Source organism: Choloepus didactylus, chromosome 1, assembly GCF_015220235.1.
Source record: "Choloepus didactylus isolate mChoDid1 chromosome 1, mChoDid1.pri, whole genome shotgun sequence".
Taxonomy (NCBI): domain Eukaryota; kingdom Metazoa; phylum Chordata; class Mammalia; order Pilosa; family Megalonychidae; genus Choloepus; species Choloepus didactylus.
Window position 1 is genome coordinate 247,727,484 of NC_051307.1, and position 26,781 is coordinate 247,754,264.

The following is a 26,781-nucleotide window of genomic DNA, read 5'->3' on the forward strand; positions in this document are numbered from 1 at the left end:
CTTACTTATATAAGCGTTGGTATACTAATGCGTTGGTAAAAAGCATAGGTATAAAAACTGGCTTCAGTTTTTATATGCCATATGAGGAAGTTGGTCTATATCTGGAATCAGACCAGTAGGGTTCCTCAAAGCAGCTCCCTTAGTTTGGGGCTAAACCCTGAAAGCCTGCCTGGGACTGAGACTTACCTGCAGAGCTTTCCAAAGGCCCCCAGCCCACCCACACATAAGCTCCATATCTGGACATCTTCATACATGTGAATAAGCAGAGATGTCCAGGAGACACATTAGAGCTAGCATTAAAGCCAAGTAAAGGGTTGGCTCTATGGAAGTCTGTTCCTGTCCCCAGGAAGGCAGCAAAAGAGCTGGGGCACTAAAGAGATACAAAAATCCTCCCCAGCTCAGGCCCTTCAGAGGCACGAGCTTAAGAATGTCTAAACTGTGAGGAAACTGAGAAGACATCTAGCGCAGTCCCCTCACTGTACATTCAAGCCCTAGAGAATTGGGACTCTTTCCTCCTTGAAAAACTGAGGAATAGCACTGTGAAACTGCAGTACCCCCTGGTGGCTATAAATGCAAACTACCTCTTCTGGAGAACACGGAGAAAAATCAGGTTTCCAAACTCCACAGACTCAAGACATTACAACAGATATGGGTCCTGAGAGACCAAAGAGCCCATCTTCCTCATGAGGAAACATCGTCCAGAAGCTCGGAAAGACACTTGTCATAAGTTGTAAAGCTAGACTGGTCACAGTTGAAAAGTAGTAAATCTCTTAGGTCAGTGTAGTTTCAAGACACTTCCTGATCATTTAGTCTAATGCCAAGACTTTGCTTGAGATAGGAGAGAAGTAAACTAACAAGCAGTACCATCACCTCTCCCCAGTGCATCTGCTTCTCTGTGACTACTATTGCTCTCTTTACAGCTGGGCTGGAATCACTGGCGTGGTCGGCGTTAAGAGCCCAAGGCCAAACTTCAGAGCTCTATGGGAATGGGTTGGAAATCTGGGTCCCCACTTGCCTTGGGAAAGAACCCCTCTGTGATGTGAGGCTAATTAATACCTGTCTCCCTTGGCTGTGACAAAGATGAAATGGAATAATGAATGTGAAGCACCTAGCCCAAAGAAGGCACTCTTTGTTCCCTAAGGGGAGTTAATCTCTTAAAGCTCACTATATATATATATGTCTTACACACCTCTGAGTAGTCCAAACAACCCAGCCCACAGTAGGTGTATTTGTGGTGAGATATTATTATAATGGAACTCTGGATTTGCCACAGTTTTAAGAGTGGTTACAAAATCAACAGAGTAGGTAAGCAATAAATATTTGCTGACTGCATTGTTGAGAACTGAACAAGATTCACTAACTAGAGGCTAACTAATGTAAAATGTAAAGTAAGATTTCTTGACTCATGTAACATCATTGTAATTTTTCACAGTATTAATTAAGCTGATTTCTCACCACAGTGATGCGATACTGGGCTCAGATACAGCTGGAAGTCACTTTGATAAAGTTCCAGTCCTTTCTCCAGACAACTTAGGTTCTCCAGGCTTTTTTTTTTTTTTTTTTTTCACTATGGTGCTAGCTTTTGTAACCTAAATATATCATGTTGCATTTTTTCCTCCTACAATTCCCTAATTTGTCAAGGTCACACCGGGCTTTACGTCTGCCTTTCAGAATAGGCATCTCACGGACGTCCTTCAGCAACAGCTGAAATATTAATGAACTACCAGTTCCTCTGTTCAGGACGTGGAATTAAATCAGACATCAGGACCAGTGACCTTAAAAGAACACTTTAAATGTCTCTTCAAATTAATGTCAAATCATTGAAAATTGTCCCGAGGGCAACTGTCAAGCCAGTTATTCAACTGACACCCACAAAATTTAAAATACATTTGTAATTTAAAAAACGTTTAACAGAGGAAACTTTCAGTATAATTAAAACCTATGTTTTAATGGTCAACCTCAGTTGTCAAAAAAATGTAAATTAAACAAAAAGATACCAAATTGTTTGGACTATTAACTTGGCAAATACGTATATTTAAAGATAATACCCAGTATTGGGTGCAGAAAACAGGCACACAATCCATTTCTGATGGGAATGGAAACTGGTACATTTCCAGAGGGCTATACAAATGAAAAGCTTTAAAAGCAAACATTCTGAACCTACAATTTTACTTCTAGAAATGTATCCTAAGGAAACAATTAAGGATGCTCAGAATGATTTGGTTCTAGGGATTTCCATCATAGCACAATTCATACAAGGAAAGACTGAAAACAATCCAGCTTTTACACAGCAGGAGTGAGTAAATAAATGACGGCCCATCCATATAATGGAATGCCATTTCAGCCTATAACTGCTGCTGTAGATGTGTATTTACTGGCTTGGAAAGATGTTGCTAAGTGAAATGGCAAGATATGTACACTATAATTCCATTTATTATAAAAGCGTATTTTTTATATTTCCCATGTGGGAAAAAAGTCCAGAAAGATATACACCTAAAGTGTTAGCATTTGTTAACTCTGGTAATAGGATACCAGTCATAAGTGGTTTTTATTTTCTTCTTTAAACTTATTTGCATTTTCTCATTTTCATACAATGATATTTATTACTAGCATAAAACAAAAATTATGGAGCCTTTTTTTTTTTAAGTGTCCAGGTGAAAGTATTCTCTCAAATGCTTCTCTCAGCAGGTTCTCTGGGTATCACCAATCCATAGCTATTAATGAACGTGGCTGATATGTGTGGAGTGACTCATATGGTCAAATTATTCTATAAAAGATAAAATCTCAACAAGTATTCACTGTGTGGAAACAATTTCCAGATCCCAGCGGATGCCTGCTTTGATGATCTGGTTTCTCCAAAATTCATTGCAGGCAATAATAAAGTTCTCTAAGAAATGATTTCCTGTGGATAAGGAGCTCCAGATCTTAAAGAAGAAATCTCAGATTTGAGATACAACTCTGCTGCTTATTAACGTGGAACTTAAACCTGTAAACCTTTCTAAGCCAGGTTCCTCAGCTATAAAACAGAGGTAAGAATCATACCTGCTTTTACAGATCTCACTGGGTTGCTGAGAGATAAAAATATTCATGTGAAAATGATCTATAAATTATAAGCACTTTATGAATGAGTTAAATATAGTTACCTGTTCCTTACTCAAGTGCCCTGTTGTTTATGCCCATGCATCATCTCATCCCTCTTTGTCTTTAATAGCCCCTCAATTCTCCTTTAGGGGACACTCCTCCCCTCTTCTTTGTCCAGGACACTGGGGCCCTACCCTCTGGCTTCAAGACCCAGTCCTGGAAAATCTGAGAATTGCATCTGCATTGCCCTTGGTGATTGGGTCAGAGATGGGCTCATGACCCAAACCTGACGAATGAGCCCTCATTCTTCGACTTTACATGGAAGTACTGAGAAAGCAAAGCTCTCTTTCTGCTACAGTTGCAAAGCTGAAAGGCTTATGAAACTAGAGTCCCATGACATCACACAGCAACAATAAATCCAACACAAGGGAAAGCAGAGCAAGATAGAGCACGTTTCTGACACGTTTGAACACCTGGATCCAGCCGTCCCTAGAGCTCGCAATCTATCCTGGACCTTTCATTTATTGAGGTGATAAATTCCCCTTAATTTTCATTGGTCTATTTGAGCCTGTTTGGGGGGGGGGGGTGTCTATAACTTTCCAATCCCAAGAAGTTATCTCTTTTCTTACAGAACACTTTAATTTGCTTTTTCCCTGGGAAAATTACAACTGTATGCAGAAAAAAAATTTTATTAAGGAGCTTGGAAAATGAAAGAGTGGAGGGTAATGGCACCACTTAGCTTGATGCCAGCTGACGGAATGGCAATTCACATTCTGTTTCTTCTTCCCTACTTTGTTGAGGCCACGTTTTTCATTTGAAATGTCATATAATCAAAATATTTTTAAGCTGGAAAAGACTTTAATCTATTTTTCCCATGGCCTCATTTTATAGATGAAGAGAGAAAGAAGCCAAGAAAAGAAAAGTAACTCGCTCAGGATCGCACTACTCATTATTGGCCAAGCAGAAACTCAAACCACCCTGTTTTCCTTTGGACCCCTGAGGTTCATTGCCACAGAAGGAGAAGAAAAGCATCAGCTCTATTTCTTTTTGACCCAACTAACCAGAAATGAGATTTATAAAAAGAACTAGTTATAATGAAATGCTACTTCTACTTTCTGTACATAGGGACAGGAGAATGAAGCTCTCCTTTAAAAAAGCTTGACCTTGACATTATTGGGATATATGAAAAAAATTGGAAGATAGACTGGAAGCTTTATGTCAAGCTTTTATTAAGTTTCTTGAACTTTATAACTGTATTTAAGGTGGTTACATAAGTGAACATCCTGGTTCCTAGGAAATGTACGAGGAAATAATAAGTGAAAAGAGCATGATGCATATGATCTACTCTCAAATGTTTAGATAGAAAATACATAGATCGATAGATGGAAAGATATAATGATATGGCCAGTGTGGCAAAACATTAAAAGTTGGTGCATGTGGGTATCTTGGGGTCGGGTGGGGGGTGGAATGTTGGAGTTCTCTGTATGAGGTTTGTATTGTTGTTGCAACTGCCCTGTAAGTTTGAAATCATTTCAAAACAAAAAGTTAAAAAAAAAAAAAAAAAGATTCAACCTCCTATAAAGGAAAATGTACTGGTTTCCCTTCCAGTGCATCCATCAATGTACTTCCATGGCAAGAGCCGAGGCCCAGAGGCATCACTGGGCAGGAGACATTGATGCTGGACCCAGCTCTGCCACGCACAAGCTGTGTGACCTTGGGCAAAATACTTAACCTCCCTTAGCCTCAGTTTCACCATTTGTCAAACAAATAATTGCTGCCTTGCTAACCTCACAGACTTGTTGTGAAGTTCAAGTGAGCTAATCATAGAGAAAACTAAGAAAAAATGCAGAAAAGTACTATAGATGATATAAGACATTATTGTTAGTCTCTAGTAAAAACATTAAGCTGAGAGGCAACATAATAGAAAAAGCCAAGCCTTTGGAGTAAGACAACCTGGGTTTGAATCATGGTTCTTAAATGTATTCGCTGGGCAATTAGCTAAACTCCCTAAGCTTTTGTTTGTTCATTGGTCAAGTGGGAATTATTATATTTACTTGAAAAGTTTCTATGAAGATTAAATGAGATAATACACTAAAACATCTAACATGGCACCTGGTGCATACTAGGTAGGTGTATGTGGTAGTTTGAAGCTGTATGTACCCCAGAAAAGCATGTTCTTAAATTTGAAACTTCCGGGAAGATGGTGGAGTGGGTGAGATGGAGCAGTCTTCTCCTCCGTGAATGAAACTAGAGAAGCGCTGGAGGATGCCTGGGTCTGTGGTTTTGGGGTGTGACCAGCCACAGAGGGACCCCTATAGTATCATGGTGGGGACATCAGGGGGGAAAGAACAAACAGGGAGAGACTGTGGCTTGAGGGATAGGGTGAGTTTGTTTGGCTGGGTCTGCCTCCCAGGGCTGGCAGCAGCAAAACAGCCATCGGGCAAGGGAGTGAGCAGCGGCTCTCCACTCTGGTGCACCCACCTTGGCAGTTAGCCAGGGAGGTGATCCTCCAGAGCCTGTGAGAGAACTGGGGAGGCAGCATTTACTTTCCCCCAACGGAAGTCTGGGGTGTGTACCACCAAGGAGTGGGGATAGGAGAGGACGCCGTATGGAGGCACCCGGCAGAAAGGGAACAGGGCATGTCTGTGCTGGAGGGTGCCCTTGAGTGGATTCCTTGCCGAACTGTACAGGGCCCACATCACGGCCCCAAGGGCAGGCAGTCCCCAGTGTACACAGTGAGCTGGTACACTGATTGGATCCCCACCCAGTTTGGACCCCACCCAGTGCATAGGAGAAGTTCAGGGAAGACAGGCTAGAGAGTAAAAGGTGGTTCAACAGCTCCACCTCCTGGTAGGGTAGGGAAACTGCACTCCAGCAAGCTGTAGCTCTGCCAAATTATATATAAATGCTCAAATAACCCTGCATTTCCAAAAATAAACTTACCAAGGCAAGCAAATGCCCCGAAGCTAACAGAGCATCATAAAGCACTTGAAGAATCTAGAAGACATGGACAAGCCAAATAAACAAATTAAAAAGCTAGAAGAGTTACAAAATTTGGAGGAATTAATTAAAGAACACACAAATCTCCAAAACAACTTCAACAAGATGGCTAAAGACATAAAGCACATCAAGAAGACTCTAGAAGAGCATAAAGAAGAATTTGAAAAAGAAAATTAAAAAATAGCAGATCTTATGGAAATAAAAGATACTGCTGATCAAATTAAAAATATACTAGAGACACACAATAGCAGATTTGAAGAGGCATAAGAGAGGATAAGTGAACTAAAAGAAAAGGCAACTGAATGTGAACGCATAAAAGAACAAAGGGTTAAAAAAATAAAAAAATTTGAAATGGATCTCAGAGAAATAATAGACAACAAGAAGTGAACATACATAAGGATCACTGGTGTCCCAGAAGGATCAGAGAAGAGTAAAGGGCTAGGAAGAGAGTTTCAAGACATAATTGGGGAAAACTTCCCAACCCTTCTAAACAACATAAATATGCAAATCAAAGATGCCCAATGAACTCCAAATAGAATCAATCCAAATAAACCCACTCCAAGACATATACTGATCAGATTGTCAAATGCTGAAGAGAAGGAGAAAGTCCTGAAAGCAGCAAGAGAGAAGCGATTCACCACATAAAGGGAAACCACATAAGACTAAGTACTGGCCACTCAGCAGGCACCATGGAAGCGAGAAGGCAATGGTACGACATACTTAAGATCCTGAAAGAGAAAAATTGCCAGCCAAGAATTCTGTTTCCAGCAAAGCTCTCCTTAAAAATTGAGGGAAAGTTTAAAATTTTCAAAGAAAAACAAATGCTGAGAGAATTTGTTAACAAGAGACCTACCCTGCAAGAAATACTAAAGGGAGCTCTACCAGCTGAGAAAAAAAGAAGAGAGAGAGGTCTGCAGAAGGGCACAGAACCACAGAGTATTAGTAAGAGTAACATAATAGGAAAAAAAATGAAAGAGAGGGACAAAATAGATCTGACTACTAAAAACCAAAGGATACGATGACTGGTTCAAGAACTCCCTTCTCAATAATAACTTTGAATGTGAATGGGTTAAACTCTCCAATTAAAAGACACAGACTAGTAGAATTGATTTAAAAGTATGATCCATCGATACGCTGTTTACCAGAGACTCAGGGTCTAGTACGACACAAAGAGACTGAAAGCGCAAGGATGGAAAAAAATATTCTACACAAAGCTGCAACCAAAAGAAAGCAGGGGGAGTTATACTAATACCAGACAAAACAGACTTTAAATGCAAAGATGTCATAAGAGACAAAGGAGGACACCACATATTAATAAAAGGGACAATTCACCAAGAGGAAATAACAATCACAAATGTTTACGTACCCAATCAAGGAGCTCCAAAGTACGAGGCAAACATTGTCTAAACTGAAACGAGCAATAGACACATCTACAATAATAGAGGGAGATTTCAACACACCACTCTCTTCTATAGATAGAACAACTAGACAGACAACCAATAAAGAAATTGAGAACCTAAACAATATGATAAATGAATAGATGCAACAGACAATATATAGATTGTTATATCCCAAAGTACAAGGATATACATTCTACTCTAGTGCCCATGGAATGTTCTCCAGGATAGATCATATGCTGGGGCACAAAACAAGTCTTAATAAATTTTAAAAGACTGAAATTATTCAAAGCACATTCTCCGACCATAATGGAATGCAACTAGAAATCAGTAACCACCCAAAAAACCAGATCTTTCACAAATATATGGAGGTTAAACAACACACTCCTAAACAACAAGTGGGTCAAAGAAGAAATTGCAAGAGAAATAGGTAAATATCTAGCAATGAATGAAAATGAGAACACAACATATCAAAACCTATGTGGTGCAATGAAGTTGATGCTGAGAGGGAAATTTATAGCTCTAAATATATATATCAAAAAACAAGAAAGATCTAAAACCAAAGACCTAACTGAACAACTGAAGAGGCTAGAGAATGATCAGCAAACTAACCCTAAGCAAGTAGACGAAAAGAAATAACAAAGATTAAAGCAGAAATAAATGAGCTGGAGAACAACAACAACAACAAACAATAGAATTAAAAAAAAAAACAAAAGTTGGTTCTTTGAGAAGATCAACAAGATTGACAGATCCTTAGCTAGACTGACAAAGTCAAAAAGAGAGAAGACCCAAATAAACAGAATCAGAAATTAGAAGAGGATAATCACTACAGATCCCAAAGAAATAAAAAAAAAAAAATCATAAGAGGATACTGTGAACAACTGTATGCCAACACGCTAGACAATTTAGAGGAAAAGGACAATTTCCTGGAAACACATGAACAACCCGGACTGACCCAAGAAGAAATAGAAGACCTCAAAAAAAAACAATCACAAGCAAAGAGATCCAATCAGTCACCAAAAATTTACCTACAAATAAAAGCCCAGGGCCAGATGGCTTCACAGGAGAATTTTTCCAAAAAGAATTGACACCATTCCTGCTCAAACTCTTTCAAAAAATAGAAGAAAAAGGAACATTACCTAACTCATTTTATGAAGCTAATGTCACTCTGATACCAAAACCAGATAAAGACACTACAAAAAAGGAAAACCATAGGCCAATCTCCCTAATGAATACAGATGCAAAAATCCTAAACAAAATACTTGCAAATCGTATCCAAAGGCACATTAAAAGAATTATACACCATAACCAAGTAGTGTTCATTCCTGGCATGCAAGGGTGGTTCAACATAAGAAAATCAATTAATGTAGTTCAACACATTAACAAATCAAAAGGGAAAAAGTCAAATGATCATCTCGATAGATGCTGAAAAAGCATCTGATAAAATTCAACATCCTTTTTTTGATAAAAATACTTCAAAAAGTAGGAATTGCAGGAACCTTCCTCAATATAATAAAGGGAATATATGAAAAACCCACAGCCAATATAAAACTCAACAGTGAGAGGCTGAAAGTCTTCCCCCTAAGATCGGGAATGAGACAAGGAAGCTTACTGCCACCTCTATTATTCAACATTGTGCTAGAAGTTCTAGCCAGAGCAATTCGTCAAGACAAAGATATAAAATGTACCACACTGGAAAGGAAGAAGTAAAACTGTAATTATTTGCAGATGATACGATCTTATATTTGAAAAATCCTGAGAATTCAACCACAAAGCAACTTGAGCTAATAAATTCAACAGAGTGGCAGGACACAAGACTAATGCACATAAGTTGGTAATGTTCCTATACACTAACTGAAGAGGCAATAAAAAAAAATTCCATTCACAATAGCAACTAAAAAAAATCAAGTACCTAGGAATAAACTTAAAAAAGGACATAAAAGACCTCTACACAGAAAATTACAAAATTTTACTAAAAGAAATAAAAAAGGTCCTAAATAGGTGGAAAAATATTCCATGCTCATAAATAGGAAGACTAAACATTGTTAAGAGGTCATTTCTACCCAAACTCATCTACAGATTCAATGCATTCCAATCAAAATTCCAACAACCTACTTTGCAGACTTGGAAAAGCTAGTTATCAAATTTATTTGGAAGGGAAAGGGGCCTCGAATTGCCAAAAACATCCTAAAAAGGAATTAAGTGGGAGGACTTACACTTCCAGGCTTTGAAGCCCACTATAAAGCTATAGTAGTCAAAACAGCATGTATTGGCATAAAGATAGATAAATTGATCAATGGAATCGAATTGAGAAATTGGAGACAAACCCCAAGATATATGGCTGACTGATTTCTAATAAGGTCCCCAATCCACTGAACTGAGACAGAACAGTCTCTTCAACAAATGGGGTTGGGAGAACTGGATAGCTATAACAAAAAGAATGAAAAAGGACCCCTACCTCACACCCTATACAAAAATTAACTCAAGGTGGATCAAAGACTTCAATATAAGACACTGTATCATAAAACTACTAGAAGATAATGTAAGGAAACATCTTCAAAACCTAGTATTAGGAGGTCGCTTCTTAGACCTTACATCCAAAGCACAAGGAATGGAAAAAAAAATACATAAATGGGAACTCCTCAAAATCAAAAGCTTCTGTACCTCAAAGGGATTTGTCAAAAAGGTGAAGAGGCAGCCAACTCAATGGGAGAAAAATTTTGGAAACCATGCATCTGAAAAGAGACTGATATCTTGCATATATAAAGAAATCCTACAACTCAAAGAAAATAGTACAACAGCCCAAATATAAAATGGGCAAAAGATATGAAAAGGCATTTTTCTGAAGAGGAAATACAATGGCTAAAAAAACACATGAAACAATGTTCATCTTCACTAGCTATTAGAGAAATGCAAACCAAAACCACAATGAGATACCATCTGATATTTATAATCTCATTAACAAACAATCATTACCCTATCCATTACCATACCTTTGAATTCACCATCAATAACATATCTGAACATATTAGATAATCATTCCCCTTCACCAGCTACTGTCTATCACTAGGTTTCCAATATTCTACATTATAAGACACCGATTTTACATTGTTTGGATAGTTCACAGATGTGGTATCTCTCCTTTTAACATACATATCTCTCCTTTAAATGGTAGCCATTCTTATTGAAGAATGGCTACCATTAAACAAACAGAAAACAAATGCTGGAGAAGATGTGGAGAAATTTGAACTCTTATTCATTGCTGGTGGGACTGTATAATGATACAGCTACTAAGAAAGACAGTTCAGCAGTTTCTCAGAAAATTAGATATCGAATTGCCCTATGATCTGGCAATTCTACTTCTCGGTGTATATTCAGAATTCTGATCTGAAACCAGTGAGACGAACAGACATTTGTATACTATGTTCACAGCAGCATTGTTCACAATTGCCAAGAGATGGAAACAATCCAAGTGTCCTCCAACAGACAAGTGGATAAGCAAAATGTGGTATATACATACTATGGAATACTATGCAGCAGTAATAAGGAACAAGGTCCTGAACATATGACAACATGGGTGAACCTTGAAGATACAATGCTGAGTAAATGAGTCAGACACAAAAGGAGAGATATTGTATGTTACCACTTCTGTGAACTATCTGAACAATATAAAATCAGTGTCTTATAATGTAGAATATTGGGAACCTAGTGATAGACAGTAGCTGGTGAGGGGGAATGATTATCTAAAACATTCAGATATATTAATGATGGTGAATTCAAAGGTGTGGTAATGGATGGGGTAATGATTGTTTGTTAATGGGATTATAAATATCAGAGCTGTATTGAAGACAAATAGGATTGCAAAGAGTTGTTTAAAGGCATGTTTCCCACAGATCATCACCACAAATTTAGATAGGTGCTTGCATGATATAATCCTAAGGTATGACACTAGTGCAGAGAGTTGACAACAGAAGGATATATGGGAAAAATCTACATATTGCATACTAGGGACTATAATTAATATGAATACCTTACTAGTATTACACAAATACTAGGAACAAATACTTGAGGGGTGACAGGAGCTACAAGATGTTTTGGGTCATGAGAATTGCTTAAATAGGAGACTGATGAGGACTGTACTACTAGTGATGATAATGTGAGATATGGATGGATTATTGTAGACATAACATATGCAATGTGAACTTAGGAACCCCTTACTTTATAAGTCAAACCCTCAATCTTGAGGCTTGCTCTTGTGAAACTTATGGTTGTGAAGGGGAGGCTAAGCCCACCTATAATTATGCCTAGGAGTTATCTCCAGAGAACCTCTTTTGTTGCTCAAATGTGGACTTTCTCTAAGCCCAACTCTGCAAATAAATTCATCACCCTCTCCCCAACATGGGACAGGACCCCCCAGATGAATGAGTCTCCCTGACAACGTGGGACACAGATTCTGGGAATGAGCCTGACCCTGGCATCGAGGGGTTGAGAATGCCTTTTTGACCAAAAGGGGGAAAAGAAAGGTAAAAAAAATAAGGTTTCAGAGGCTAAGAGAATTCAAATAAAGTCTAGAGGTTATCATGGAGGTTACTCCTAAGCAAACTTCAGGTAGGTATGCCAAATGGCCACAGTATGATAAGCCCAAGTCCACAGTAGTCCCCCAAACCCTAAAGAATACCCAGGTCCCTATCTGAGATCTATAAAAGTTTCAGTCACTATGTTTGTTCTTCAGAAACTTAAAACCTCCAGAGAACTCCCTATGCCAGTTAAGTCCCCAAACCCAGAGGCAATAGCCTCTTCAAGAACGTCAACCAGATGCGTCCCCATTTCCCATAATGTCAACACCCCTTTTCAACATGACCAAGTTAGGATGGTCACTGCTTAGACATCCCTGAAGACTGGGAAAGTGATTAAACTAGAGGAAGGGGTAGCAACAGACAGATGGGATTTAACAAAGGATTATGAATATTGAATTCTATATAATTTTCTTTTTCTTAGTTGCTAGGGTACTAGAATAGCTAGAAGGAAAGAACTGAAATGGTGGAACTATAACCCATAGCATTCTTTGAAATTTGCTCAATTGCTACTTGTTAAATTGTAATGCATTTTTGGAAATTTCCTATATAACTACTTATTAAATCATACTTTGAAAGTTATTACCTTTTTGCATATATGTTATATCTCACAGTAAGGAAATAACTGAAACTATGGAACTGTAACCCATAACATTCTTTGAAATTTGCTCTGTACTTGTTAAATTGTACTTGGAAAGTTATCACTTATATGTATTTATGTTATATTCCACAATAAAAAATATGATTAAAAATATTTGATCCATTCCTGTGGGTGTGAACCCATTGTAAAGTGGCCCACCTCAATCAGGATGGATCTTAATTCCATTATTGGAGTCCTTTAAAAGCAGAATGAAATTCATACACAGAGAAAGCCATGGATGGAGTAGCCAGAAGCTGAACATCAGTGAAACCTGGAAGAAAAGAGACAGAACAGGAGATGCCACCATGTGCTTTGCCATGAGACAAGCTAAGGACCAAGGATCACCAGCAACCAGCCCCAGAACACCAGTCTTCGGAGAGAAAGCCTTGCCTTGATGACGCCTTGATGTGGACTTTTCCCCAGCTTCAGACCATGAGTCAATAAATTCCCACTGTTTAAGCCAACCCATTGCACAGCATTTTCTTGAGCAGCCAAGGAAACAAAAACAGTGCTCAATATATGAGTAGACATTATAATTATTAAAAGGGCCCTGATCAGGGAAAGCACCAGTCTGCAGCATGGATTTCAGCAGTTGTCCAAACTACTGCATGAAGTTGCTAATGTCCCTAATGGCTATATTAGGATGGCACTTAATACAGTCACTCATCTTTAGACACACTCCTCACCCAAGCAAGTTCCTTCTGATACCATCCAATCTGAGGAGCAAACCCCAAGAGGGACCAACCTCCCTCTAGAGAACCACTAGGTGGGAGCCTCTGAACTTTAGGAAGTGGAGGCAGAAGGCAGCAATGAAAAGTAACCCACAACTGTGTTTTTTGGCCTGCCTCCCTAGACAAATTAACCTATTCATTGTCAGCCTAATACGTTAAATGTTTTCTTGTCCCTGTCAAGTCATAATAGTCTAATTGAAGTGCTGGGAGAGAAGAGAAGCAGGAATTACCAGCTTGATTTCAGGGCCACTGCTAGCATTAGAGATGTCCCCTCTAGGCAGATGAATTACACAAAGGCAACCTTCCACCCAGCCCACAGTGGGGAATGGAACACAATTTAGACCTCAGCCCTACTCGCCTGCCCCTAGGCACTCCTGGGCAGGAATCACCAGCATAACCATCTGCGGTGGTCCTGCTCATTTGGCCAAGGTGCAGAAGCCCTCTCAGAGGCTATACTTTTAGAGCAAGGTCATGAAGGATAAATATAAGTTCACTGGGTAGTGGGGATACAGAAGAGCATTCCAGGCAGATGGAAGGAAGAACAGGAGTAAAGACATCACAGATTTATGGAATAGGCCAGAGCCACTGTTAGTGAGGAGACATTTAATTCTAGATCCAGCTCCATCAGACACAAGCTGTGCAACCTTGGGCAAAGCACTTAACTTCCCTGTGAGTTACTTCCTGTGCCAAGCAGGGAAGACAATCAGCTAATAAGCTATTCAGATGCATGTTGGAAAGGGGTAGGAGATAAGGCCAGGGTTGGGGAGCAGTGGGGGGTGTAGAGGGGGAGGCTAGGATCAGATTGTCAAGAGACTTTTCCGCTAGACTAAGAAGTTTAGCCTTTATTCTGTGGGTACTGGGAATCCATTAAAGTTTTATTTTGTTTTTTTAAGAAGAGAATAGGTAGCATCAGTATTTTTTTGTTTGTTTTGTTTTTTCCAAAAGATCATATTGGGGATAGCATGGAGAATACAACTGACCTGAGGAAAGGTAAGGGCCTTGGGGGGCAAGGAGACCAATCAGAAGAGGAGCAATGAGGGGACAAAAGCAGCTGTCCTTCCTGGCACCTTCTTTCACCTCTTGCCCCTTGGCCATGTATGACACTCAGTGCCCCCACTTCACAATCATTCAGTTGTGTATAGCGAGGATGGGAAAACAGACCTACCTTGTGGGGTTGGGGTGATAGTTAGATATAATGTCTGCAAATTACATAGCTTGCACTCAATGAATAATAGCTATTTTTATTTTAACAAGATCTAGAGAAGCCAGTGGGAGACGAAGAGAAAAGAAGTGAGAGAAAGGAAAGGGAAATGAATCTGGGGCAGAGGGGGATACAAATCTAAGCTAATAAAAGCTGGGGCCATTCCACTGTGATCCTAAGGAAGGTCCTAGGCACATGACTATTTTTTTCTTGACCTCAGCCCTCTGAGTGCTTATCTTAGACTAGAATTCCAACAGTCTAGACAAAAGGAAAAGCCCAGAAAAGCACACAAGTACATAAAATTATCCAATGAAAGATAAAAGTGGCATTTCTTTTCAATGCTGAGAGGATAGATATATTAATGAATGCTGCTGTGGCATTTATTCCCTGGTTTCCTTCCTCTCTGGGAGCCTGTTCTACACCACTCTCTATACTTGCAGGTTCCTTTACTCGTTCCCTCCTCTGTCTCTGTGGGCCTTGGGAGGGTGAGAGGTCCAGGGATGGTAAGAGCTCAGCTGCAGCTAGCCCTGAATTCCCTTGAGGTTCACCCGGACCTGCGCGTGCCTTTGGAAATTAGTTGCTTTATAAATAAAGCCTTCTTATAAATAAATTATTCTAATTGGATGTGTCTTCTGTTTCCACATAGGATGCTGACTGATACAGCTTTTGATGTAGCAATTTTCTGCTAGAAATTTATCCTAAGGAAACAATCAGAAAAGTACAAAAATGTGTAAGGATATTTGTTAGCAGCATTAAAACTGGAAACAACCTAAATATTCAACAATAGGAAACTGGCTTAATACATATGATGATCCACATTATGAAATACTATGTCATTGCTAAAAATAAGGTTATTAAAGAATATTTAGCGACATGGAAATATATTAATGAAATACTTTAATGAAAACAGTATGCCCTTTGCATATAAAAATGACTAGGATATACCTCAAAATGTTAATAATAATTATATTTTAGTTGTGAGATTTTAGGTGGTTTTTATTTTCTTCTTTGTATTGTTTTTGTATTTTTCAGATTTTCTACAGTCATGTATTATTTTTGTAATTAGAAAAAAATAGAGCCAATAAATAATATAATTTTAAAAAGAAAAATTACAGAGAAATTATGCAAACCCTCCCTCCACCACCACCATACACACACACACCAATTCAACAGCCCAGCACTGAAAACTGGGATCCTGCTAGCCAAGACCATTTGCACAGCCGCTGTGGCTAGACGCACTGCCAGCATACTCTGATTCATCTGTAACCAGCCCCATGGCTGCAGCATTCCAGCTCTGAGTCCCAGACTTCGGGCCTCAAACTTCCTTTGGGACACAGATGTCCATTAGCTGTCGAGGCAGCCACACTCTGTAAACCCAGAAACCAGCTCTGGCGCATAAGTGAGGGAAGGGCAATTAGAAAACCTTGCTTGCGGATCATGTAGACCCATGGGGGGACACAGAATCAGCCTACCTCTTGGGAACCTTCAGTAGAGACAGTATAGCACCACAGGGGAAAAAACCCTAGGCCTTGGAAAGACCTAGGTTTGCATCATGACTGAACATCCTAACAGCTGTATGATCTCAGGTAAGTTTTTAACCTCTCTAAAAACTTCGGTTTTCTCGTGTTTAAAATGGGGCCATTATTACTTACCTCACAGGCTACAAGGATTATATTTAATCATATGAGTACAGAGTAAGTGTTCACTAAATAGCAGTTAATTTAAAGAGAAAAGGGCCTTTGGGGCTAACAGATACTCAGAACCTTGGCTTTGATATGCAGGGGGACAGCAGCATGGTAAAAAACTAAGGAGAGAGGAGTGATTCCAGTCAAAGAAATGGTCACTTGGCATTCTGCCTAGACTGTCTCATGCTCTGCTGGCAATTAACACATACTCCTTATGTAAGATGGGCAAGGGCTACCTGCAGTGGGTCCCAGGTCCAGGCTGGAGTCATTCAGCTCCTCCTCCTCTTCCCAGAAGTACTGCGGTGGCTGCAGAATCCGGGACTCCTCACTCTCCTCACTGGGGAAGCCTGAGCCAGGGGCTCCTAGGCCAGCTCCTAAGCCCATGGCCTCACTGGGCTCCTCTGAGTCCAGGGGTTCCAGGCCAGTGGGCAGCAGAAGGTCCAGCAGAGAGGTGGAAGTGAGGCCCTCTGGGCCAGGCTCCTCAGACCCAGCCATACATGCACCCAGGGACACTCCTGCACAGAAATAAAAGCCCAAAGGTTAGAAGAGGCAGGAGAGGGCAAGGACTGGGGATTGGAAAGGCACCCGGTTAAGCCATCTCTCCAACAACAGAGGACCAAAGGGTGTTTTTGGGGCTTTGATGGTCACTCTTAAACACCCAGAGGCTGCAAGGAGATTCTGAGATGTCCTTTTCATTTCAAAAAGGCCAAACTGCATAGCCTTTCCTGTGGCAGCGGCTTGGGGAGACAGACAGAAGAGAGTGAGGAACGAATGGAATCAGCATTCCACTGGCCAGTGACTCACTCAGAAAGCATCTACTGAATACCCATTATTTGCCAGCAACTGTGCAAGTGCTGAGAATACAAACACAAGTGAAGACGGGGTCCCTGCTTTGAAGGACCTAGCTTCCTGTGCAGACCTTATTCCCTAGCTTTTATCCTATGTTTAAGTGTGATGAACTGTATTAAGAACATATCTCTATTTCAGCTATAGGGCATCTGAACACATTCTTTCAAAAACCATGTGCATGTGAGGTCACTGGTAATTTGGCTTATTTGGTTAGAATCTTGGATCCTCTCTTCTAATTTATCAGGACAAACAAATAGACAAGCAAACAACAATTAAAGGTGACCTTTATTCCTCCTCTCTCACTTTCATTATCTGATTACAGGAATATAGCCCTAATTGCCAGTTTCAAAACTTAATTACTATCTTAATGACTTAATTAGATGACCGTTACTAACTTGTTATAGGTCTTCTGGAAAGTGGCTTAATCCTCCTGGGTCTCAGTCTCCTCAGCTGAAAAATGAGAAAGTTGGAGGACATGACCTCCAAATTCTTTTCCAAGACTAACATTAAATGATGCTGGAAATCAAGGTCTAAGGAGCCACAAAGTAATGTCAGATTCACCTCAGAATTTCAGGAGTCTCTTACCTGTTCTACCCCTGACCTGAACGTGACTTGATTTGACAGTAGTTCATGGAAATGTTTGGTGATGTTTATAAATAAAAATAAGAGCTAACAATTACTGGTGCCATGGGCTAAATGCTTTATACACATTACCTGATTTTTAGTCTTTACAATCATCTTTTGAAGTAGTAGGACATACGCTTGGGAGGAGCCTACACAATGAAAAAATGAGAGCATTCAGACTGTTCTATCAGAAATATAGTGAGTATACCAGGTGTGACAGTTTTTACAAACCATGCACTGGTTGGAACAAGAATACTATATCCAATCCTAAGGGCAACATTCTGGGATAGAGTGAAAGACAACTTACGCAAACTAAAAAGTTTCCAAAAGAAAACAAATAGGTCTTGAGGTCAGAGAGAAAAGGATACTCTAGTGGAAAGAACTTGGGGCCAGGAAAGTAGGTTTATATTCTGGCTTCTCCAGCCAAGTGACTCTGGGAAAGTTACTTAACTTCCACCCACCTCAGTTTCCTCATTGGTAAAACAAGGACAATAATTTCTACAGCCCTCACAGAGTGAGGAGTACAACACCAAGGAATCTCTGTGCCAAGTGTGTAAACTGCTCTACAAAGAGCTTCACAAACTGTAGACTATATCACAAATATAAGTATTATTATACCATATAAAAAAACAAAGAACTGGGGAAGACTTGGAAAGAGTATCTCTAAGACAGACAATGACCAGTGTCTTCAAACACATTAAAATAAGAGGCCAGTATGAATAATAAAGATTAGAGTTATTCTATGTTGCATCAAAGGAAAAACTAGGGCGAATGGGTGGAAACATACATAGGCAGGCTGATATCAGAGCCTCAAAGGGTTTAACCAGAAGCTGGGTTATTACGATGGTCACCTGCAACTCTGAGAGTCTCTGAAACTAAGTCTCTTAAGTTCTCTGTGTACCAGCTTTTCCATCTGTAAAACAGGGCTGACAATCCTTCATCTTTGTCTCTCTTTCCAGGAAGTGCTGAGATCAAGAAGATAATTCACAGGACAAACTTTGAACTTTAGAAAGTCAAGTCATAAGCTAAAGGAAGAGCACCCTGTGATCCTGAGAAGATAGAATCAAGTGATATTGATATGACACAACTGCTATGCTGACAATTCCCTGGAGCAGTCACTGGATCAGAGGGGCTGCTCACAGCTGCCTACCACAAAGAAAGCTTTCTGGTAAGTGTGCTCCTAGACACCACATCCAAGGTCAAAGATTTTGCTTCCAGGTAGACCACTGAGCTGAAACCATGCTACTGACACCCGTATCTGTGTCACTGACTCAAACAGGAAAACAGGAACTTCATATGTTGTGGTTTCTTAGAGCCAAAGGTATTTAGAAGCCAGAGAAAGCCAATTTGGGGTCTACTTCTCTTGGAGATCCCTTTAGTTCCTGGGAAAGGATGAAATAAGGATTTTGGATTCTGTGTAGCTCAGGCCTTCCTATGACTCACCCCCCTTCCACTCAAATACCCTTTCCTGTCACAGAGAGGACCCTGAGAGCAACTCTTGTTGGTATATTTCTAACCTTGACATTTTATGAGGAAGAAAAATATTCATCTCTTAATGGATGGGAAAGCGACAAGGTGATGCATCTTAACACAGAAAGACTACCTTCTTAAGGTTCTTCCCTGAGGCACTGTGGTAGATTGATTGTCATTAATGGTCCCAATTAATAACCTCCAATAATCCACATCCTTTGCAATGTGACTCCCAACAACAGATGAAGTCTAATTCCCCACACCTTAAATCTGGGCTACTTTTGTGAGTTACTATGGCCAAGAACATGCAAGAAGTGATGAGGTTGCCATTTCCAAGCCTCAGAAGGCCTTGAATGTTTCTATTCTCTCAGAACTTCTGTCCACGGTAGCCCGGGCTAGCCTGCTAGAGAATGAGAGACCACATAGAACAGAGCCAAGTTAGCTCAGTCGTCCCAGCTGTAGCCCTCAATATGTGAGAAAGCCCATCCGAGATAAGCAAAGTTGACCAATAACTGACCACAGGAAGGGAGTCCAGCTGACGCCAGCCTACATTGCCAACCCACAAAATCATGAGCTAAAGAAATGGTTGTTGTTTTAAGCCAGTGCTTTTGAAACTTAAGCTGGCATCAAAATCACCTGAAGGGCTGGTTAAAACACAAACTGAAATTCTAGAGTTTTGAATCAAGTTGGTCTCTGGTGGAGCCCAAGAATCTGTAGTTCTATAAGTACCCAGGTGATGCTGATGATTCTGATCCAGGTGAGAACCGCTATTTTAACCCAATAAATTGTGGGGTGATTTGTTACAAAGAAATGGCCAACTGATACACAGAGAAAAATTATAAATGGAATTTAAATGGTTAAATCCCACTCATTCATTCATTTGCTCATTCATTCATTCAACCAAAAGGTCTTTAGTGACTGCTTTATTTGGACCAAGTATGATGCAAGACCATGTAGATACAAAAATAAGAAAGATATGGTCACTGCCCCCAAAAAGTTCAGTTTGTAGTAAAGAAACAGGAAAGAAAACAAGTAATTATGGTATAGTATACTAATTATAACTCTCTTGGGACACAGGAGAAGGAGGGCAGGGTGTGAGATCTCTAAAAGGTGATGCACTAACAAAATTACTTACAGTCCTCTACTGACCATGCTCATGACACAGTATAACAGAAGACTGAGGCCTGAGGAAGAAATGACACTGACAGTAGGAAAGCTCAGACTGGCACTCAGAAATGTCTGTTTACTTTCTTATTCTCTAGGGTAGACAGTGAGGAGCACATTGCCTAAATGCCCTACTTTTCACAGTAAAAGCAAAGGAGTAGGGATGAGCACAGGAACAGAAGTGCGTAGATTCGTGGGAGGCCTTCAGCAGTATCACAGTATTCATAGTATTTTACAGCTGGAAGAACAGTAGGGCTTTTTTAGGATCCCCTAATTTCTCCTTGCATCCATCACTCCTCCACACTGACCTCTGGAGCAGTGCTTCCCAGGCTTTAATGTGTGTATGCATCATTTGGAGATCTGGATTCAGTGGCTCCACAGGCCCACATGGAGTAACAAAGCTCAGAGAAATCTTTCCAAACTGCTGATCTGGTTTTGTCATTCCCCTGCTTAGTTCCTTTGCTGGTTTCTCATCACCAAGACGATACAGGCCAGATCCTTTAACATGGCAAAGAAGGCCCTTCCTAAACTGACACTAGCCTGTTACTTCCTCTGCACTCTCAGCCATTACCCCATTAGTCCTCTCTTATATTCTATGCTTCTCACAAACTGAACTACTAGCAACTTCCAGAACATGACAACATCTTTTTCCTTCTGGATCTTTGAGCATGCTAGTCCCTCTGCTTGGAACACTCACTCCTCCCCATCTTTTTCCCATCCCACTACCTGCCCGCCTAACTCTTACTCCTGCCTCCAGCCTCAAATTCTCTGAGCAGCTTTCCCTGATCCCTAGTCTGAGCTAGATACCATTCCTCTCTATTACCACAACCTTCTGAACAAATTACTGTGACTATACTTTTCTCATTAGATTATAATGGACCTCCCTCACCAAGTGGTGAAAATTTAGTCAAGGTGAGCCTGTGTCTGAGTCAATCTGGTAATGCTAAGGCCAAGAGCATGCAAGAAGCCATGATGTTACCTTGTCTCTGATATACAACAGACAATAAATGCTTGAATAAAGAAATGAATAAATTATCTGGTCCAACTCTCTTGTTTTATAGACGAAATAACTAAAGCCTTGTGGGATCAAGGTCAAACAACCAGTTAATGGAAGAACTGTTATCAGCTGGTTTCTCCCTTCATAAGCACCCTTCATATGCTCCCTGAAGAAAGGAAAGCTATTATTTGCTGGGCTAGGTACCCTTCCTCCAAAGGACAAATAAAGGAAGATAATCCAAGATAACTTATATATTTCATGGGATTTAAGGACCAAGGAAAGAAGCCAGAGTTGAAGACTAAAAAACACCTCTTTTGTTCTAGCACTCTGCTCAGGGTTAACAAGAGTAAATCCAAATCATAGAATGGTTCAGAGTGCAGGAATCTCTCCTCTTGCAAAAGACTTGGTCAGTAAAGCAGCTCCCAACATTTTCACCACCAAGAATCCCCTTTGTATATATTTCTGTATGGATCCTACGTTTGAACTATTTCATCTATAAAATACATTTATTTAATATTTATTTTCTAATTTTTAAATAATCAGTCTTATAAAACTGTCAAACCAATAACACCAAGCCAGTTAGAATCAAACTTTGGTCTTAAATAGGCTGAGCTGTCTTATTGAAGGCAAAATTTGTATTCGACTTTCAGATAGACTGAAAAATAGGGTCACTACTGAGGTCCTATTCCGTGCCCAAGCAGGGTGCTAGGAGATACAAAGTTGAACAAGATACAGCCTCTGCCCTCAAGGAAGTTACAGTCTTTGGAAAAATGTAATCTATCTTTCATACAAGATACCAGCTAATATAACAGCCCTACGTTTTTGCAGAAGAGGTAACTCCAAGGTTGGGGGGATGAGGTTGGCAAGGAAACAAATACAAGAAGATTGAATCTCAAAAAAAGCACACATTACAGTTAGAAAAAAGTCAATGGAACTTGAGATGTTTGTAATAATTAAACAAGAAATCATGTCTAGGTTCCCAGGGCACCTGAGCAGCTCATCCTTGAGAGACCCGAGGTGAAGATATTTATCCATACACACCAGTTTCCAGCAGGCATGTGGGGAGAGACCTATTACTTCAACCTTTTTAGAAAACAGCCAAATGATTTTAACAATTCTTGCTCTTTCAGCCTCCGCAAAACCAATGAAAGATGAAACATGCATTGCCTCTTCAAAACCTCAAAACTGTCTCAGAGCTGAACTGTGGCACGGCAGGAGAGAAGTTGCTGCCATCGAGACCGTGGTCCGGCTCTCTAGGATGGCTTGGATTTTGAGAAAACTGCTTCTCCCTGGGGGAGGCCTGTTTATTTCTCACCTCTAGGGGATAAAATACATTTTCTCTCTCTGCAGAGGACTGTGGCCTGATGAATTTGTTGGGTCTTATTCCCTCCCAGGTCCATGAGTCAGGTTAGTTATTCCATTCTCTGCATCTCTCTTTCTCCACCTGTGAAATGGAGAAGTCCAGTCTCCCTCTAACACCTCTCCTTCTCCCCAGGGTCTTCCTTAGCCAAGGGTCTGGCAGGAGCTAACAAAGATTTGGACAACCCTTAGTGAAAAGATGTCTGTGAAAAAAGGAATATGGTATTTTCCTGGCTTTTTCATTCCTAAACAGAAGCTGGTGTTCTCCAGTAAACAGTTCCATTTTCTTGAAGTTATTTTTCCCTATGATGATTATTTTGTCTTTACATAGACCTTGATATTTTCAAAGGCCTTGGCAGCGGGTAATTATTTAGGTAATAAGAGAGGTTATTTCTTTTCAAACTTACCCACCATAAGATTACATCACAACAGCAGCTTAGACCTAACCATTCTATGTATAATTACTTTTACACACCTAATAATTAATCTGCCTTAATTGAGATCCCACCTGACTTAAAATTTCAGAATTATACTCTTTGTGGGATTGATTTTCCTTTTTTTCTCCTAGCACCTATAATTTTCTGTTAATTCATCACCCCCAACAGAGAGGGGAAGAGGAAAAAAAAGGTACATGAAAGGGATTGGGGGGTCAGCCTCAAATAATTGAAAATCTGCCCCAAACAAACTCAGAGAAAGAGGCAGATGAAGCAGGCTTAAATCTCAGGAGGTGAAAAGACCAAGCCCCCAGCAACCCCAAGTTTTATCTCACTTTTCCAAATTAGATCCTGCAGTCTGCGCCCCATCCAAGCCCCATTTTCTGATCTCCAGGGTCACCTACACCTTTACCCCACCCCTAATCTGCAGCTTTGACATCCAGATCCCCCTAAGCCTTGCCAGACACTGGTACAGTATCTCTCACTCAGCCCCCATACCCCTGAGTGTCAGCTGTAACAGGAATTGTCTAGCACTATCACCCTTCTACACACAAACTTTTTCACTTATGTGTATGTGTCACTATGTGTCTGAGGGTCACTGTAAGGATTTTATACAAAGGTATATGAGAAAGAGACATACTGCTAGACACACACCTGCTGTCCAAGCACCAGGGTAATAAATGTGTGGCCTAAAGACTGTGTATGGGAGAGAAGAAGGAGGGAGAGAGAGTACAAGGGAGTGGAGCTGCTGACAGTAACCCAGGGCTAGCCACATAAGGATATGGGCAGGTATAGCCCAGACTTTCCTGGCCAGCCGTGGTGTGGCTGTAACACAAAGAAAAAGGAGACCAATCAATATTTAATTTATTTGTTGGACCACACCTTCTTCCAAAGAGGATTTAAGGCATGCAAGGATATAGATAGGTGTGTGTGTGTCTGAGACAAACCCTGATGGACACTGTTTCTGTCCACACCACCTAAATCCTTTCTTCATCCTTGCACTGACAGTTGAGAAAATGAACCCTCACTGAAGCAAGCCTTCCCAGGACATGAAGTATGAGAAGTATGAGTGGCCCTTTCCCTACTGGCCATTTTCCCAGGGATTTGTCACGATGAGTCCTGTAATGATGCCCCCTGTAGCATCTCATGGCCACCATCAAGCAAAGACTGCTTCTCCCCCTCATATGGAGACCATACGGTTGGCCTTTAGAAAATGTCTTTCACTCACATACATCTGCACACAATGTGCACCTGTCTTTATGGTTAACTGCATGGGAACTGCTTAGAAACCAGCATCTCATATATACTCAAGTGTACACACGCATGTATGTTATGCTCCTGTGTGTCCATTATAAGCTACCCAAGGCTATCTAATGGGCACAAGCGCATGCACACACATTCTAGCATTTCTCTCCAGCATCACCAATTATACCTTAAACACACACTCTCCCCACTGCTGTGTCACCAACATACAGAAGCTGTTTAGCCATATCCTTATTTGACACATCCTTGCAGACAACCCTTCTCCCTGGCCCAATTTTTGTAGTGGTACTCACATGAGACCTGTCTCACAGTTTGTCACAACCTTGCACACACACACACATAGCACTCCCCCACCTAATTTCTGCGTCTGCCAGAAGTGGTTCGAGGGGTCTCTTTCTCTCTCACAGACACATCCTTTTCACATTTGCCCCACATTCCCCAAACTACATCCCAATGCCCTCATACAGCTGCTGAATGGAAACAACTTATCCAGGAGTTCTCTGTCACACACACATATCTTGCATGTCAGCTGCAGTGTGTCCCTGTCACTACACAGACTTTCTCACTGCCATTCCCATTATACCTTTTTTTTTTTTGTCAGCTCCAAATAAAGTGGCCAACACAGTCTAGGTTTCACATTCACAATCACACATGGATGCAAACACCCCTTTCCAGTAACAACACATATGTGTAAACATCCACTCCCCCATGAACTTTGTGTCAGGCACTGTGACAGGTTTGCTCTCCACCAGTCAGCCTCATTCCTCTCTCTGGTGTAGCTGCCACATAGGACCTTTACAAATGCTGTCTCTCCAGCCTTCCATGGCCATCAAAAAGAAGCTAGCCGGCAGGGACCGTTCTTCTCCCCTGCACACTTGCTTCCCTTTCTCTCCTAATGCACATGCACGCTCCCCTCCTCCCCCCATACCTTTACCCTGGTGTGGTGGCTGAATGGGAGCCTTCTAGCAGGTTCTCTCAAACATGCAGGTGCACACACACCTACAACCTTGTGCAGCACCTATGAGGATGGGAGCCATTCACTGACATCTCTCCCAAATTCACACACAATTACACCTACACCCTCACTCTCCCGCATCTGTGTGTGTGTGTGTATGCATGTGTGTGGGAACGGGAAGACCAGAGGACCCAGGAGAGCTAGTGGTAGCATCTGTTTCTCTCTCTCACTCACACACACACACCCCGACCTCACACACACACACACACCAAGCACACACAAATACACAACGACCTCTGTGCCACGCCTACAGAAACAGAAGCCACCTTCAGATTGTCGTCTTCACACACCAAGGCATAGTCTGTCACACCCCCACTCTCGTGCCTGTGTGTATGTCAGGGACGGGCGCCAGGGGATGCCAGCCGTGACAAGCGCACACACGCACAGACATGCAGCCCCGAGGCCTGGGGGCTCAAACCGCACCCCTTGAGTCGCCTCCTTCACACCCCGAGGCACACACGGTGGCACGTCTGTCCTCACTGTCCTGTCTCGGTGTGTGTGTGTGTGTGTGTGCGTGCGTGTGTGTGTGTGCGCGCGCGCATCGGGGACGACCCGCAGGGGGCCCAGCGGTGACACACGCCCCCGCGCCGCGCCTCACCCCTTTGTGTGGCGGCCACGCGGGAGCTGTCCAGCAGCCGCCACCACCGCCCCGCCCGGCCCCGCCGAGCCCGCCGCGGCGCGTCCCCTCACACCCCTCGCCACACGCCAGTCACACCCCCGGGCTGCGCGCGTGACGGCGGGGGGCTGAGGGCTGCCAGGCTCCGGCCCGCGCGCCCCGCAGGCCCGCCCGGGCCCGGGCCTCGGCCCCGGCCGCGCGCACTCACCCCCGGCCAGCAGCAGCAGCAGCGCTGGCAGCAGCGGCACGAGTCCCGCGGCCCGCGACAGTCGACCCATGGTGCAGCCTTCGCCGCCCGCAGCCGCAGCGGCGCGGCGCTGGGGTCGGCGTCAGGAACCGCGCGCGCGGCGGCGGCGGCGCGCACGGCGCCCCATTGGTTTGAGCGCCCGTCACTCACAGCCGGCCTCGCCCGGCCGCGTGCCGCGGGCGCGCCCCCGCGGCAACGAGGCGGGCGCGCGGGCAGCCTCCCCTCTGCCTCGTCCCCCGCGTGCCCGACCGGCCAATCAGCGCCGCGAGAGACCTGCGCTGGGCGGGGCCGCGAAGAGCGCGGGGGGACCCCTGGGCCTCGCACCTCGCGCCTTATCGCTGACAGGCGGCTCGTGGCATCCTCGATGGCGGCCCCCGGCCCTCTGCCCACCGAGGGGAGCTGCGATCGTGGCGGGCGTGCTTGGGGAGTCACCT

At 42.1% G+C, this 26,781-nt stretch overlaps 1 protein-coding gene across 1 annotated transcript in view; it reads right to left on the reverse strand.

Annotated features, from left to right (window-relative positions):
- Window positions 1-26,445, reverse strand: part of PODXL2 (podocalyxin like 2) — a 61,837-nt gene extending 35,392 nt beyond the window's left edge. Inside the window, exons 1-2 of the mRNA XM_037803326.1 lie at window positions 26,309-26,445; window positions 16,546-16,824 (exon numbers count right to left, since the gene is read on the reverse strand). Coding sequence (XP_037659254.1) covers window positions 16,546-16,824; window positions 26,309-26,378 — 349 coding nt within the window. The 5' untranslated portion in view covers window positions 26,379-26,445. The remainder of the gene's footprint in view (window positions 1-16,545; window positions 16,825-26,308) is intronic.
- Between the last annotated feature and the right edge of the window lie 336 nt (window positions 26,446-26,781).